At 36.0% G+C, this 16,424-nt stretch overlaps 1 protein-coding gene and 1 long non-coding RNA gene across 5 annotated transcripts in view; both read right to left on the bottom strand.

Moving 5' to 3' along the window:
* The window catches only part of LOC144655712 (uncharacterized), a 40,883-nt gene extending 24,805 nt beyond the window's left edge, over positions 1-16,078 (bottom strand). The window contains exons 1-4 of one of the 4 annotated variants that reach the window (XM_078516018.1): positions 15,919-16,078; positions 12,976-13,063; positions 11,893-11,908; positions 11,044-11,264 (exon numbers count right to left, since the gene is read on the bottom strand). In XM_078516018.1, the coding sequence (XP_078372144.1) occupies positions 11,234-11,264; positions 11,893-11,908; positions 12,976-13,063; positions 15,919-15,966 (183 nt within the window). In that variant the 5' untranslated portion in view covers positions 15,967-16,078 and the 3' untranslated portion in view covers positions 11,044-11,233. Of the gene's footprint in view, positions 1-11,043; positions 11,265-11,882; positions 11,909-12,975; positions 13,064-13,339; positions 13,434-15,918 lie in introns of those variants that run through there. The other 3 variants (XM_078516017.1, XM_078516013.1, XM_078516014.1) reach the window with 3 other exon arrangements.
* Positions 3,817-6,239, bottom strand: LOC144655276 (uncharacterized). Its single transcript, XR_013571061.1, has 5 exons — positions 6,168-6,239; positions 6,000-6,090; positions 5,834-5,911; positions 5,625-5,640; positions 3,817-4,213 (listed from the first exon to the last, which is right to left on the bottom strand). It is a non-coding gene; the product is annotated as an uncharacterized LOC144655276 (long non-coding RNA).
* Positions 16,079-16,424: the final 346 nt, after the last annotated feature.

The raw sequence follows: 16,424 nt of genomic DNA, 5'->3' as shown, positions 1-16,424 counted from the left end.
TGTCATCAGACTTTTGAACCGCCAGATAATCGGCTCGCACTTTAACAGTGTAAACATACCTATACGTACCTATTTGTTCTTTTAATTTGTACTGTGGAGAAAAGAATAAAATTGTTTGCCGTTTGTCCACAGGGGAGGGGCAGGGAGTGGGTGAAATCTGACAGAAAGCTTTATTGAGATATGATTAGTTTTACTACATAATACTGCAAACGAAATGTAAAAGAGAGAAAAAATGAAGAGGCATGTAACAGTAACAGTTCTATTAGGCGATGTGCGAAAGCCCCTATGACACGAAATAACAGCTAAATAACGAAGTAACAATCAAACTCGAACAGATCTCAAAAGGCAGAACAGAGTGGGGCTGTAAGGGGGGGGGGGGGCATGATAAGGAACAAAGCGAGGTGGTGTAAGTAAATTAAAGAAGCGTAACACGGCGGTACTTCTTCAAATCTTGAGAAACGAAGTTACAATGATACGTACACCGCACAACTAAAAGATTAAAAAAGTTGACTATAAACAGCCCCATGCCATGCACAGAAGTATAAAATTGAGCAAATATCTAGGTACTATACGTACGTACTGGCTGTCAACCACCTCCTCTTTCATCCCCACCCTCTTCGGAATCGTGAAAGATCATAATTAAATGTTGTTTAGGACCGATGCCATCATAATATATGACTTAAACTGAAATATATCGGGATACAGTATGCTATATAACCACGTCAAACATATTTTTCCAGGATTTTCCTTTCTTTTCTATTTTTTTTGTTAAAATAATAAAATAGTGACGTAATTCCTGCATCAGGTGAAGCGGGAAGCCATATCAAACCTCTGAAACCTGTGGTTATTAGTGGCTTTAAAATAGTTTTGACATGTAAAAAACAACACGATGATCAAAGACATAGCTTGTTCGTGCTTTACATGCCGTATAGATCCAAATAAAAGAATTCAGAAAAGCCTATAAAAACAAACTTAAACATGTGAGAACATACCGGTCCAGCAAATACACACGCCAAGGAGAAAAGTATCAAGATAACAATGGTCTTCATTGTACTGATGTAAGCAAAAAGCTACAAAGAGCTGAAATACAAAAAAGTAAGATTGGCCTCGATAGATACATAACCAAATACTATATCGTACTACCAAAATCAATATTTACCGAGTGCGAGGTCCGTACTGTAATATACGGAACGATATTTTTCCATTTCACAATAAAAATTAACGGTAAAATTGAGCGACGTTTCGACCGCTCTTCGGTCATTATAATTTTGTTGTGAAATGTTTTTAAAAACCCTTACTGATAAGGATATTTTCCCAGTAAATTTATAGCCCGTGCGCTTTGGGCCATAAATCGACGCGAGAAAACTCGGTCGGTATATTACGCTGCGGACCAAGAACTAGATCAATAAGAGGTTTATATATTTAACAATTATTGGATGAGGTTGAGCATGATAGCGATAATTATCAAGGCCAAAGTTTCTGTTATCTGCCGAAGCCGAAGGCTGAGGCGGATAACAGAAACTGAGGCCTTGATAATTATCGCTATCATGCGAAAACCGAATCCAATAATTGTTTTATTATGCACATTCCTGAGCTGCACTTGTAAAGACAAGAGCGCGCACAAACTTTATTGTTTATATACTTTTATAAGCTTACAACCTTTCGTCCCTTCTGCATGCATAAAACTATTGTCTGTAGGTATGACGTCACTTCTACATATGTAAAATCTAATGTCTGTAGGTATGACGTAAGAGAAACAGCAAGCAAGAATTAGCTGCGTGCTTATAGCCAATCAAAATCAAGCTGGTGACACCAATGTATAATAATATCAATTATTAAATTTTCAGCCACGGATATTGCATTTCTAGCATTCTGATTGGTTCACTCAATCCCGGTTGTCAGCTCGTATACCTTAGTTTGACCTTATTTGGAAAATGATTGCGTTACTGTTGCCAAACTAAAATTTTTCTGCGGGAAGCGACAGTTCCATCAATAAAATGGTTTTGAACAGCAAATTTGGCGAGCTTTATGAACAAGAAATAATTAGCGGTGCCTACAAAAACCAAAGAAATGCCATAGTAAATTAAACTACGCAAAACAAAAGGATAGATGCGAAAAGTGTAATTAATAATACTTTTAAACTGAACGCACAGCAAGAGCGAGTGAATAAAGTAGAAAAGCAGCAAATAATTTACGAAAGAACGGCAAACTGACACAGTTTCATTCAGTGTACGTCATAAAACTAGGCTCAGCACTTCAGTAAAGTTTGTTACCTTTCAATCTTGGTTTTGTCCTTTCATACTTTAATAAACCTGTTCCACTTTGAGCTCAATTTTGCTTCAAATAATATAGCAGTCTTGATGACAGCCGTGGAGCCGTAAAGAAGTACAATGTAAACACTTGCTTCGTTCGACTTGCACAAGACTTGTAATTTCCAGAAAAGGTTTTGCTTCGGATCTTCTCGTAAATCTTTACTGTTGTCACAATTTCAATGATATTTAGACGACTTTAGAGGGGATTGTTTGAGGAAAATCTTCTGAAGAAACTCTCTTGCTCGCTTTCCTCGTATGTTTCATTCAACTCAAGAAGTGAACACCGCGCCAGAAATTTTCGCGCCTCCTCATACTATCACTTCGTTTACATCAAAATGAAATGTCCATTCGATTTTAACTTGAGAAGAATTTAATAAAACAATTATTCCATTCGCCCTTGTTGGATACGAGTCGTTATAGCCAGTAATATAGCGATTAGTAAGCAAATTATATAAAGGGAACCCATTATCAGTATTGCATAATTTGGAGAACTAAATTGTTAAGTTATTTTGCGTTACAAAATTGAGATTGGCTTTTTTGGGTCTTTTCTTTTGTTAGGTCTATTCCGGTGTTGAAGGAAGTACAGTGGAACCTCGATTTAACAAACCTCTATATAGCGAAGTCCTCGATATAACGAACGACATTCTTCGCTCTAGTAAAAGTAAAATGTTTGAGAAAGTACCTCGATATAACGAAACCTCGCTATAGCGAACAAATTTTGCCAGTCCCTTGGCCCTTCGTTATATCGGGGTTCCACTGTACTGGGTCTTGATTACGGAAGAAAAATGTGATAGTTTCTCATTAAAGCTTATCCACTAGTTGGAATATAAATGACTTGTATGCATTTGGTTAAGGAATTTTTGCCCTCAAATGGAAAATAAACCTAAAAATTAACTTAGGTTAACTTAGGAAGGATAACAAAAAAGAGGCCATAAAACCCAACAGGAACAATAATTTTTAAAAGAAGGGTGGATTGAACGGATCCGTCGACAAACCATTTCTCCATATTCCATTTATAATTAAGTTGGTTTGGCGTATCGCACGTGGAGGTATGCGGTATCTTTTTGTTTATCGTGCATTTTGTCTGTACCATAGCTGAATAGTCCAATATAAAATTCAAAACGACTCATCATGTATCAAACCGTTCTCCGTGGGTATTCTTGGTAATGAAGGGACCGCGAAGGCGGAGGAGGGGGGAGTGGGGGGCTGGTACGGCTATAGGCAGGCCTACCACTTTTTTGCTTGGGTTGTTTTTAAGGGCTCCAAAATGATATAAAAAATGTAGAATTTTACTAGTTAAAAATATTGTGCCTCTATATAATTAAACGCTCCTTTTTGACTTGACCAGTTTTTTTAGCCCTACCACTTTCAAAATAACTGTCCCCGCGGTCCATGGATTTGCTAACAGTTTTCTAACAGCCTTATCTCATCTATTGCTACTCAATGTAGAGTTTTCTTAAATCTAAAGTTAATTTCGAGAAGGAAAAAACGAAAAAATAGAGGGTTGTGAATAGTCTATCATTAAACAGGAGATTATTGGTGTTATGTCAACGTTTAATCACAGCATTTTTATTTATTCACTTTGCGTATAAATATTTACGCGCAGCTACTATGGCTGTACAAAACAGTTAAGTATACAGCACGTCTTTTAAATTTAATTACAAGGCTTTTTAAATCAGTTTATGTGGCACGGCGTATCGTGCACATTGCGTTCACTTGCCAAGACAGCCCAATGTTGAGTACTCTAGCTCAATGCTTCTTGCACGTCCGTGTATAGCAATCACAGGGGCATGGTATGCACAGAAAACCAGGATTACAAGGGAAAATGTCGCAACCGTAGTGAGTTGGACAATCTGATATCAATGAAGGCCACGAACATTGGCAATCTCCTAGCTGTAAACCTGCAATTAGACAAATATGAGACACTCTTAAGAACATTTAACGAGAGCTTCGTTATGCCGTAGCCCAGTGTAATGATTTTAATTAGATAAGATCTGTTGCCATGTGAATATAAGATTGTCAAGAATAAAGAATTGTACCAGTAAACCTTAATTAGAAATTAGGTATATTGTGAAACACAGTTATTATATAGGAAAGGTTTCGAAGCTTTTATTTCATTCGAACTGAAGACAATTTACCACTGATTTGCTTAATCAGCTGGAAACTGCCAAACATATACCTCCAGACCACTTAACGTCTTGAAGTTGATTTGTATTTCTTCACTGCAATTGCTAGTGTGAAATATGTAGAATGTCTATTAGAATTAAAATTGACCAAAAATCGTCTTGCCAGTGCTATTGTTCAGTTTTGATCTTGGGTTCTTTGTTTTTCATAAAAGAAGTGTCCGTCCGTTTTTATATTACAAGACACGGTTCTAGTATGCAAAGAGCCCCCAAAATTCCTGGCAGCAGTAGAAAGTCTATATAGGCCTATTCAAAGAAGTCCACTAGTTAAGATATACACTATCCGTTTTATACATGCTTCTCTGAAGGAAATTAGGCAGCTCGTCTTGCATCTCTTTAGCTTAAGTTTCTTTTATTCAAAAGGAGCTCTGTCATGGATTTTAACACATTTTTGAATAGCCAAATTTTATATTTGTGTTGTAGAAAACCTAAAAATAATGTTAATGGTTCATTTTTATTAAAAAGTGCTATATTAAAGCAATGGCACTGCCAAGAAGCATTTTTGGCTCTGGCTAGGATGAAAATAGATTGCAATTAAAAAAATAAGCTTTACTTTTCAAAGGTGTTTCCCGACGTCATAAAAAAATGCTATCTATGGCCAAAGTTTGATTATTATCTACAAATTAAAGGGACTACCGGTATGTAACGGATTTTGCCAGATTTTTAAACAGCCAAAATGTATATTTGTGTCGCATGAGACCTAGAAATAATAGTCCATTTTCATTAAAAACTGCTTTTTTAGAGCACTGAAACAGTTAACACTAGTTTTATTAGCTGCGGTTGGCGCGGATGGAAATGGATTGCAATATGAACTGAAACGTTAGGGAAACGTTTTTAAATTGTTTTAGCCGTAGCTTGATTTCTATCTACAAACTAAGGTTATATCGCCCTTTAGATGTTCAAAGGGCTTCCACTAATTTCGGAACAGTGTAGACCAAATATCTGCGAAATATCCGTGACATAGTCCCTTTAAGGCTCTATTTCCATAAGATGTTTAAGGATAATATTTTTTATGGGTAAAGTTGCCTACCACTAATTTCAGAACAGTTTAGACCAAAAACATGCGAACTTCTCGTGACGTAGCCCCCTTAATTTAAAGTTTATTTAAAATCACAAAAATATTTTGTACCTGTGTCGAATGGACGCTGTTGAAAAAAATCAATAAAAATAGCATCAGTTGGTTTGATCATTTTGTGAGTCACTATGGCGTTCAGTCATGCAATTTGTAGTATCAGTATATACTCCTGGTTTTACCAGTTGCCAAAGGTGTAGTTGCAAAATAGATAAAAACAAACGGATTGAAAAGGCCTACGATCAGACACAAAACAAAAAACATACCGGTCCAGCAAATACACACGCCAAGGAGGCGAACATCAAGATAACAATTGTCTTCATTGTACAGCAAGAGAAAATAACCTACATTTATAAAAAAAATAGTCAGGAAATGAAAAAACAATATGATCATTATTATTTTTTGTGTGAAATGTTTTAAAAAAACCCTTACTGATAAGGATGTTTTTCCAGTAGATTTATAGCCAGTGAGCTTTGTGCTAAGGCCATAAATCGACGGGCGAAAACTCGGTCCGTATATTGCACTGCGGACTCAGAACTAGATCAATAAGAGGTTTATATATTATCAAATATACTCATCAATAAATGAATATATACTTACACTTTAAGCTTCTTTGGCGGGCAGGATACAGTATTGCTCTGTCGACAATGAACTAAATTGTTATCATCAAGACAGCACCTGTCCATTTATATAGCTTTGTGTTGTTATGTTCAATGACTTTGCAAAAACCTCCGACAAAGACAAGTTTACGTACGTCATTCTTAAGCACATTCCTCTGTTCACGCACATTAAGTTTCTTTTAATAATAGTGATTAGTAAGCAAAATATTCTAAGATGACCCATTATCAGTATTGCATTCAAGCCTTTGAGGTGTCAGGCCATAACAGAGTTCTAAGTACTCGTCTGAATTGTTAAAGTTATTTTGCTGTTCCTTACTTTAGTATATTGAGATCGCATTTGGCTTTTTTGAGGTCTGTTCCGGTGTTAAAGGAAATCCATGGTCTTGCTTACGGAAGACAGAATTTGATAGTTTCTGATTGAAACGTATCTATTAGTTGGAAAATGAATGACTTGTATGCATTTGGTTAAAGGAGTTTTTGTCCTCAAATGGAAAATAAACCTAAAAATATAATTAACTTAGAGAGGATAACACACACAAAAAAAACATAAAACCCAACAGGAACAAGAATTTTTAAAAGTAGGTAAGATTGAAACGGATCCGTCAACGAACCATTTCTCCATATTCCATTTATTATTTAGTTGGTTTGGCGTATCGCACACAGAGGCATGCGGTATCTTTATGTTTATCGTGCATTTTGTCTGTATCATTGTGTAATAGTCCAATATTAAATTTAAAACATCATTAAAGATAAGGGTCAGAGAATAAACGAAAGCAGTGAACTGTCAAACGACTCATAGTGACTCATCAGGTTTTTTGAAAACACTTCCTTGTCTATTCTTAGTCATCAAAGCAGCATCTTGTTTGATGGCCACTTTTGCGTAGAAAAGCAAAAAAAACAACAACACACTTTTAGACTATTACTTGTGAAATAAATTTAACCAGTACAAATTTCAATAGGTAGCTAGTGAACAAATTAATATTTACATCGATGCACGTTCCTAGGATAAACGACCTTTGACGCGAGCTTTGCTTGAATAAGATACTTCGAAGGGTTGAGAAGGTTAGAACTCAATATGAATACAAATGACTTGGAGAAAATTGGCCACGCATGTGGCAGTTTTAATTAAATCAATTATCTCTAAGTCATAACAAAATATAGAAGATCTGAACAGATTAAACGATAATGTAAACGTGGGGCGCCAAAAAACGCCACGAGCCACACAACTGTGGCACAAGCCCCACAACAAAAAGGAAGGCAAAGCTCGCGTTAAAGGGTGAAAACAACAGCAGCACGTGGCTGATGATATTACGAAATCAAAAGTGTAATGCATACAAAGTGGCAGCTACTTGTCTCAACCACAATGGGGAGCATTTCACTTCACGAGATATGGAATGAACAAGCAGAAAAATGCTTGCCAAAAAGCAGCCTTATGTCTGAACCTTTTGGTAAGCTTAACACTGTCCTAGAAGCCTTAAGATAAAAATAACAAAAACAGTTGAGAATGGATTGATTAACTATAAATTACACTCTTCTTATAAGAATCTAGTTTGTAAGAATATCGAGGCTGAAATTTGCGATTTGTTTTTTTTTTTTTTTTGAATATCTTAAGAATAAACCCGAGGCTGAGATTTTAGAAAGAATATAATTTTGAGTAGAAAATTTGTGAATACAAAAATTTAAAAATATTTCTAGGTGAAACAAAATCAGGTGTTTACATTGCCTTCATTGTATCTCTCTGAGGAATGCTTTGTATAAAGCCAAATGGCCAATTGTTATATAAAGTAATCAAACTTGCTTCAGTTTTCAGTGCATTTTGGTATTTGACTTAATTGCTAAGGCAATTTCAGTTCAAGCTGGCAGAGTAATTTCAGTACTTTTCACAATTTATATCACTTCATGTTTGTCATTCTCACGTACGTTATATCTAAAATCTGGCGGCAAATTAGTCCGTTGGCCCCCACGAAGCTGGGTCCACGAAGGTTCCATCAAAACTTGACTTGCGAAAATCGTACAGAATGAAAATCTATTTCCAGATGTTTGGTAATATTTCGCAACTTATTTTTTCTGTTGTCTAAAAAGTAATCCAGGGTTGAAGCCTTTTTTAATGGGAATCAATATTTTTTTTCAAACCCATGACTCCTTTAAGTATAAGTGTAGCTTGGCGCACGCTCTATACTATATATTCTGTACCAAAGTTTTCAATCGGCTTTTGCTGTATATTCAAAAGAAAAAGAGCAGCTGAAATAACCTAATGGAACGTGTCCAAAACTTCCGTCAAGGATACGTGTGTTCGTCATTTTGAACATGTTTGAAGTATATCCATAAATCTGGCAGCAACTTAGTTTGTATGTTGACCACCATATATTGCGGTCAAAAACTGTACTAGCCAGAATGGTCATTTGTAAGACAATAAATAAAATTCCATTGAAGTCGTTCAAGAAAAAAATAACATTTTCAGTTTTGTGGTAATATCCCAGAAGAGTACAAAAAAAATTGAATTTCCAAAAAATGATAATTAAAGAAAGAGGAAATTCACATTTAACGTATACGTACGGCAAATTATCTTTGTATGTTGACTCCCACATGATCACGGCATATCTTACTACTGTCAAAAATTGTTCGAGCCAGAATGGTCGTTAGTGGGATATTAAATCAAGAAAGACAATATTTTCATTTCTTTGGTATCATCACAGAAGAGTGCAATATATGAAATTGAATACCATTTAAAGATCAAAGTCTCTTCGAGATATCGACGTTTTTGCATGAAGTATGAGTCGAAGGTTTATCCTGTGCATTGTTCTTCGAACTTATCATGACAGTTTCTTTGTAGTTTAGTTTAACAATTTCCTATCTTCGCGGAGGAAATGCAGCCATATAATTTTGTCAAAAATGGCTCGTCCGCGCCGGGTATTTATACACATATTCCTTAACATTACACAAATAAACAGTGCAAATTTCACCGAGATCTGACAATTCTATACTTTAAAATTGCAAGGACCTTTCGAGGCAGTCGATTACGGCAGCGAAATTAGCAAATGAAACAGCAAAATATGCGTTCCACGCTTTGTTTTTGCGACGCCATACATGTATTTGAATTGTTATAGGTAGACCGCTGTTCAATGTGTTCAAGGCCGTATCGTTACGATTGCTCCACGAAAAAGCACGAAAAAAAAATACGGATATTTCCGACTACTGTCGGAGAAAACATTGCGCATATAATTGCAGCGTAAACAAATCGTTACACTCAAGCTGCGTTTTGTCTAGGCTCTGCGAGGGTCGGATATCAAGACCCAGGATTAAACAAAAGCCATATATACAGTTAATGTTTCAGTGAATGCTTTCGAATTATATTTGAAGATGAAATACGAAAGAATTTTGCTGTCTTTGACTGAAATTCCACTTGAACTGCGTAGATACGATCGCATGTTGTAAAGCCGATTCATGCAACATTGCTGTCAACGCGAAATCTCGTCCCTAACGACCTAGGCAGATGACGAATTGTTAACCGCTCCTAAGCTAAAAGAAGCGCGCCCCCATCTCTTGCATTTGTTTTAACTTCAATAATATCTTTGAAAATAGCGAGTTTTTTGGTATGGTTTATTTTTGACGTTGGTAATTTTTAAACGATTAAGTGCTAGATAGATTATTTATTCGTGTTTTAGTTACGCAATCCATTGTTTGTGTAACCTGAAATCATACCCTCCCTCCCTACTACTGCTCGCTTTCGTAAAAAGAAAAAAGAACGCCTGATCGCAGGTTATTGTTTGTGCGACGCTTTTTATAGATCGCCTTTCAGACACACGTGCGTTGAGATAAGAAAGCTGACATGTCACTTTTAAAATTGTTATATAACGTTTGTAAATGTGACAAGTCACGTTTTTTTCCACAAGATCGCAAGTGATCACCCACAGCGGAAAGTAATCCCTTGAGAAATTAAAACAGTCCCTTGAGAGTTTACAAATATGTGGTTCCAAATTTTGTTCACATAACCCCTCTTCTACGTTTTTAGCTTGTAAACAAGCAAAAACGTCGAAAAAAGAGACTTATTTACATTGAACTTATGAAACCGACTGAAAAATGACTTAGAGTGAGCAGGAGTGAGCAGCCTCCGTGTCACTTTCAAATGATGAAGGAACTGCTATTGTTTCAAAACTGTCTGAAATGGTTCCTTTTCTTGAACGTGCACTGATAATATTTATTTCAAAATCAGATATTTTTATGGAGAAATGATGTGAGAACTCTGATGCTTTTAAAAAACATAACGAAACAAAACTAAACCTCATGCAATGCGTGCAGAAGCGACCACGTATAACAAGGGCATATATAAATTAAACTTTTGAAGAAATTTGCCAAAGTTGCGCTATATTGAAGCGTGACATGTACCATATACGATACTTGCGCGTGAGCAAGGACTCAGCATGCAAGGTCAAATGTCGTCGTGTTATAAAGAATGTGAATGTAGAGATTTCTGTTTTCTTAATCTAATTCATCAAAAATAATTTGTCTCTTTCGTTTATACTTTGTATTAGTCATTCCTAACTGCCCAGGCGTAGTTTAAAAAATCAAACTTTAGTCATACGTTATCATTTTATGGTATAGTTTGGCAAAAGTCGATAATTTTCATTTTCAAGCCAGCCACCCTAGGACTAAAGACTGCCGAAGTACATTTTGCTTAGGGCATTCTGATGTTTCGACTAAGGGGAAAAGCAAAGGATCGACAGAAGATTAGTAGACTCCTTTCCGCATTTTTCAAATCACATTTTATTATATTATATTATTTTGTTAATATACAACCAAAATTTTATGCCATGGGAAACCTCATTGCAGCATTATGGTTTATTTTAAAGGGCTTTCAAAAAACATCTAGCTTAACTTTCCACTGAAGACAGACAATGATAGTGAACTTCAAATTTCTAGATAGAAATTTAATGCGGTTTTATACAGTTCCGAGTTAAGCAAAAACAAGAACATGGCTTGCAGATCAATCCATCAGCGCATGGCGGATTGGCGGCACAAACGTCTCTTTCACATGACGATGACCAGTCACATTTGCAAGGGTTGAAATCTTTTATCTCTGCAATTTGATGTATATTTACTAAATTATCAAGAGTGCTTTACAAGTAATTTCTACAGGCTAGGCATTGCCGTACGAAGTTAATGGCAAAGACCACCATTGAATTGAAGTTTTTATTTTTAGTTCGAGTGCGCATTACTGTAATAACTAAAGCTTTTGTATAGCACAAACTGCGGTAAAGACTCGTACCCAGTCGCTATTTAGTTGTTGTTGTTGTTGTTTTTTTTTTTTTGGGGGGGGGGGGGGAGGGGAAGATTTGATTCGCCGGGTGTCACATCGCGCGCTCCACTCGATCCAGACCGCTCTTGCTTTGAACCTATTAAATAGCGACTGGGTACGAATCTGAGTTTGTAAGGTTTATGGGCTGTTGCCATTTGCTGAAGCTTGTCACGTTGTCTTGTCTTAAACGTGACGCAAAACAGAAGCCAGAATCGGAATGAGTGTGACTGACAATTTTTAGATACACTGTTATCGCAGGTTTTTAAAACTTAAGAAGACTTTTTGTACGAAAAATAGACTGTTGGATAGCAAGGTGTCTCATCAAGCATAAAAATCCTTTGAAAAATTTCAGACTTTTGAACCGCCAGATAATCTGGCACTTTAACAATGTAAACATACCTATACATACCTATTGGTTCTTTGTACTGTGGAGAAAAGAAAAAAAAAATCACATAAATTGTTTGCCGTTTGTCACAGTTATGTTAACACTATTATTCAACAGGGGAGGGGCAGGGAGTGGATGAAATCTGACAGAAAGCTTTATTGAGATATGATTAGTTTTACTACATAGTACTGCAAACGAAATGTAAAAGAGAGAAAAAATGAAGAGGCATGTAACAGTAACAGTTCCATTAGGCGATGTGCGAAAGCCTCTATGATACGAAATAACAGCTAAATAACGAAGTAACAATCAAACTCGAACAGATCTCAAAAGGCAAAACAGAGTGGGGCTGGAGGCCATAGGGGGGGGGGGGGGCATGATAAGGAACAAAGCGAGGTGGTGTAAGTAAATTAAAGAAGCGTAACACGGCGGTACTTCTTCAAATCTTGAGAAACGAAATTACGATGATACGTACATCGCACAACTAAAAAAATAAAAAACGTTGACTTTAAACAACCCTATGCCATGCACAGAAATATAAAATTGGGCACATATCTAGGTACTATACGTACGTACTGGCTGTCAGCCACCTCCTCTTTCATCCCCACCCTCTTCGGAATCGTGAAAGATCATAATTAAATGTCGTTTAGGACAATGCCATCAAAATATATGACTTTAACTGAAATTTATATGGATACAGTATGCTATATAACCACGTCAAACATATTTTTTCCAGAATTTTCCTTTCTTTTCTATTTTTTTTTTTTTCAGTAGCGTTTATATTTCCGAGTCAAAATCAAGTTAGGATCCGGCGTTTTATTATTTTTTGATAAATTTGAGTCAGTCTTGGTGGTTTTCTTTCATGGAAAATCAAGAAAGTCATCTACGGCGGCGGTTCGAAAATAGTGACGTAATTCCTGCATCAGGTGAAGCGGGAAGCCTTATCAAACCTCTGAAACCTGTGGTTATTAGTGTCTTAATAGTTTTGACATGTAAAAAACAACACGATGATCAAAGACATAACTTGTTCTTGCTTTACATGCCGTATAGATCCAAATAAAAGAATTCAGAAAAGCCTATAAAAACAAACTAAAACATGTGAGAACATACCGGTCCAGCAAATACACACGCCAAGGAGAAAAGCATCAAGATAACAATAGTCTTCATTGTTCTGATGTAAGCAAAAAGCCAGGAAGGACTGAAATACAAAACGTAAGATTGGCCTCGATAGATACAAAACCATTAAAAAACTATATCGTAATATCAAAATCAATATTTACCGAGTGCGAGGTCCGTACTGTAATATACGGAACGATATTTTTCCAGTCGATTTATGGCCCGTGCGCTTTGTGCTAAGGCCATAAATCGACGGGAGAAAACTCGGTCCGTATATTGCACTGCGGACCCAGAACTCAGTAGATCAATAAGAGGTTTATATATTATCAAATATACTCAACAATAAATAAATATATACTTACGGTTTAAGCTTCTTTGGCAGGAAGGATACACTATTGCTCTGTCGACAATGAACTGAATTGATATCATCAAAACAGCACCATTTATATAGCTTGTTGTTGTTATGTTTGATGACTTTGCAAAAACCTCCGACAAAGACTAGTTTATGTACGTCATTTCATTAAAAGCACATTTCTCCGTTTACGCACATTGAGTAATTGTGATAAGTAAGCAAATAATATAGAAAGAACCCATTATCAGTATTGCATTTAAGCATTTGAGGTGTCAGGCCATAACAGAGAACGTAAAACTAAATTGTTAAGTTATTTTGCCGTTGCTTATATTGAGATACCACTTTGGTGTGTTTTTTTTTTCGTTTAGGCGGGGGTAAACATGATTATTTTGAATGAAGTTTAAAGAGGTTTTAAGAAGGGGTAGACGAAAGAAAATTATTTTTGGAACACCACCAGACAGTTGACCCCACGTAAGAGCACCCCAGGTTATCAGGGGACTGTTTTGGTGTCCATCTACTAGTTTTTAACTTCAACTTCTATTAAATCTTCAATATTACTAATATCTTTAAACTTCACAAATCCTTTAAAGAAAACTATTCCCTCCCAAACATTCCCAAAACTCACCCAAAAATTTTACAAAGCACCCCAAAGCATAGATTTATGAGAAGCAGAGCAGAGAGTTTTTGCACTGCTTGACACACTCGTACAATTTTAGAAAAAAACATTTACTAATTCCCCCATCATTTAATACCAATTCAATGAAACTTTCAACATCTTACAGAGGGGCAGTGCTCTGGAACCTTTTACCAGGAGAGTGTCACGAGGCGATGTCCCTCAGGAGTTTTGTGACAATGATCAACAAGTCGAACTTAATTAAAAACACCAATTTTAACAATCTTTATTGTAAGAGATCTTAGCGCTTTTTATCTTTTTATCATTGTAACAATTTTAGCAATTTATCTATTTTTAGCAATTAGTTTAGCGCTTTTTTTTTACCTTAATATAGTTTTAATGTTTTTATCTACTAGTTTTAATGTTTTATTTACACACGACCCCACAAGCTATGTAGCTTTTTTATCCCATCGTGTATAAATAAAGGTTTTTGTTTTTGTAGTTGTTGTTGAAATGTGAACGAGATATTGCCAGTACTGAAACCCAAGTTAAGTAACACAAAAATGACATTCATGTTTACTCTCACCTTAAGTTCTACCAGAAGTTTATAATCTTCTGGTTCTATTCTGGTGTTAAATGAAATCCAGGGTATTGATTACGGAAGGGAAATTCGATGTTTTTTTTTTGGACACTACAATAAATAGTCGGGCATATGGCTTGTATGCATTTTGTTAAAGGGGTTTTGCAGCGTTGTTTGCAGTTTATTACCCTCAAATCAAAAAAATAAAAAGAATAGTTAATTACTAAGGAAGGCTAACACCAATGAATTCATAAAGCCAAACAGGAACAAGAATGTTTAAGAGTAAGAAAGATTTAAACGAGTCGAAAAAACACTTCTCAATACTCCATTTATTACTTCGTTGGTTTATGGTATCGCACGCCCAGACATGCAGGATCCTTCTGTTTAACGTGCATGTTGTCTATACTAATGTTGTCTGTGTCATAGTGGAATAGCTCAATATAAAATTTAAAACATCATTAAAGATAATATTCAAAGAATAAAGGACAGCAGTGACCTGTCAAATGACTGATGGTGACTCATCAGGTATCAAACACTTTGTGTCTGTTCTTATAGTTATCGGTTCATCCTTGTGTAGATAAGCTTAAAAATACTTTTGGTCTGTTACTTGTGATAGTACAAACTTCAAAAGGTAGTAAAAAAAAGAAAATATTTGGTACAGTAATCAAATCAGCTTCAGTTTTCAGTGCATTTTAGTTATTTGACTTAATTATATTGCTAAGGCAATTTCAGTTCAAGCTGGGAGAGTAATTTACTATCCGCCATTTATATCACTTCATGTTTGTCATTCTGAAGTTCGGTATAGCTCAGTATAAATCTGGCTGCAAATTAGTTCATTGACCCCCACGAAGCCGGGTCCACGAAGGTACCCTCGACATTGACTTACGAAAATTGTCGTTGTTAAGTACTAAAGAACGAAACTGGAATCGTACAGAATAAAAATCTATTTCCACATGTTGGTAATATTTTCCACAACTTTTTTCTTTGTTTAAAAAGTAATCCATGGCTCTGGAATTTTATTAATGGCAATCAGCAACATTTTTTCAATACAACGCAAGCAATGGGGAACGGTCAGGAAATGGTTCTGAAAAATCACTCTTTTACATAAAGTGCAACTGAAGATATTTTGTAAGACTGGTTTACCAGCTTTTACTATTTAAATGTAATTTTCTACTTTTCTCTTGAATAACGTTATTTATTTTTGAATATTTCTGGCTATTTTGAACTGGCTCATTAAACATTCGCGCTCCGCTTTTCGTATAAGCAATTGGCCTAACTGCAACAGAGCAGAAATGAAGTTTAAGTTTACTTAAATTGGTTTAAAATTAGCAAAGAAAGCAAATTGTAACGCTTTTGTTGTTGAGGTTTAGCGAATTACAAATTTATACTTACGGTTTTAGTCTCTTGCACTGTTGTACTGACTTCCAAGTTTGTGAGCATTGCTAACACAGCCACTTAGCCCTTTTATACAGCTAGATCACTATTGTTATAAGGGAAAGAAACACTATTGATGACTTGGCAAAATCTTCCGACAAAGATTAGTTCATGTGCGTCATTCTGAATTGTGTATATTAACTTCCGCTCGGGTTCTTTAAAAATAGTCATTAGTATACGCAAATAAACTGATTATATTGAAATCATCCAGTGCTCTTGGTGGCATGCGCGCACTTAGAACTAAGCCTCCTAAAAGTCGAGAACAGTGGCATTTTAAACTGTCGAAAAGGGTCAGTTGTAAAATCATGGCCATTCAATGCGTCTTTTTGGCACTTTAAAGAGTCAACGGGCTTCAGGAGCACTTAGTCCAGTCCCTGAACTCTCTCTTCCGCGCGCGTTTTATAGGGGCTCAACCCAGGCGCGCGAAGAGAGAGTCCAGGATAACTTGCATGCGCATGCGCCAG

This window comes from Oculina patagonica, chromosome 5 (assembly GCF_052425735.1).
Source record: "Oculina patagonica isolate OP01 chromosome 5, crgOcupat, whole genome shotgun sequence".
Lineage (NCBI taxonomy): Eukaryota > Metazoa > Cnidaria > Anthozoa > Scleractinia > Oculinidae > Oculina > Oculina patagonica.
This window is presented reverse-complemented; position numbering and strand designations above follow the sequence as displayed.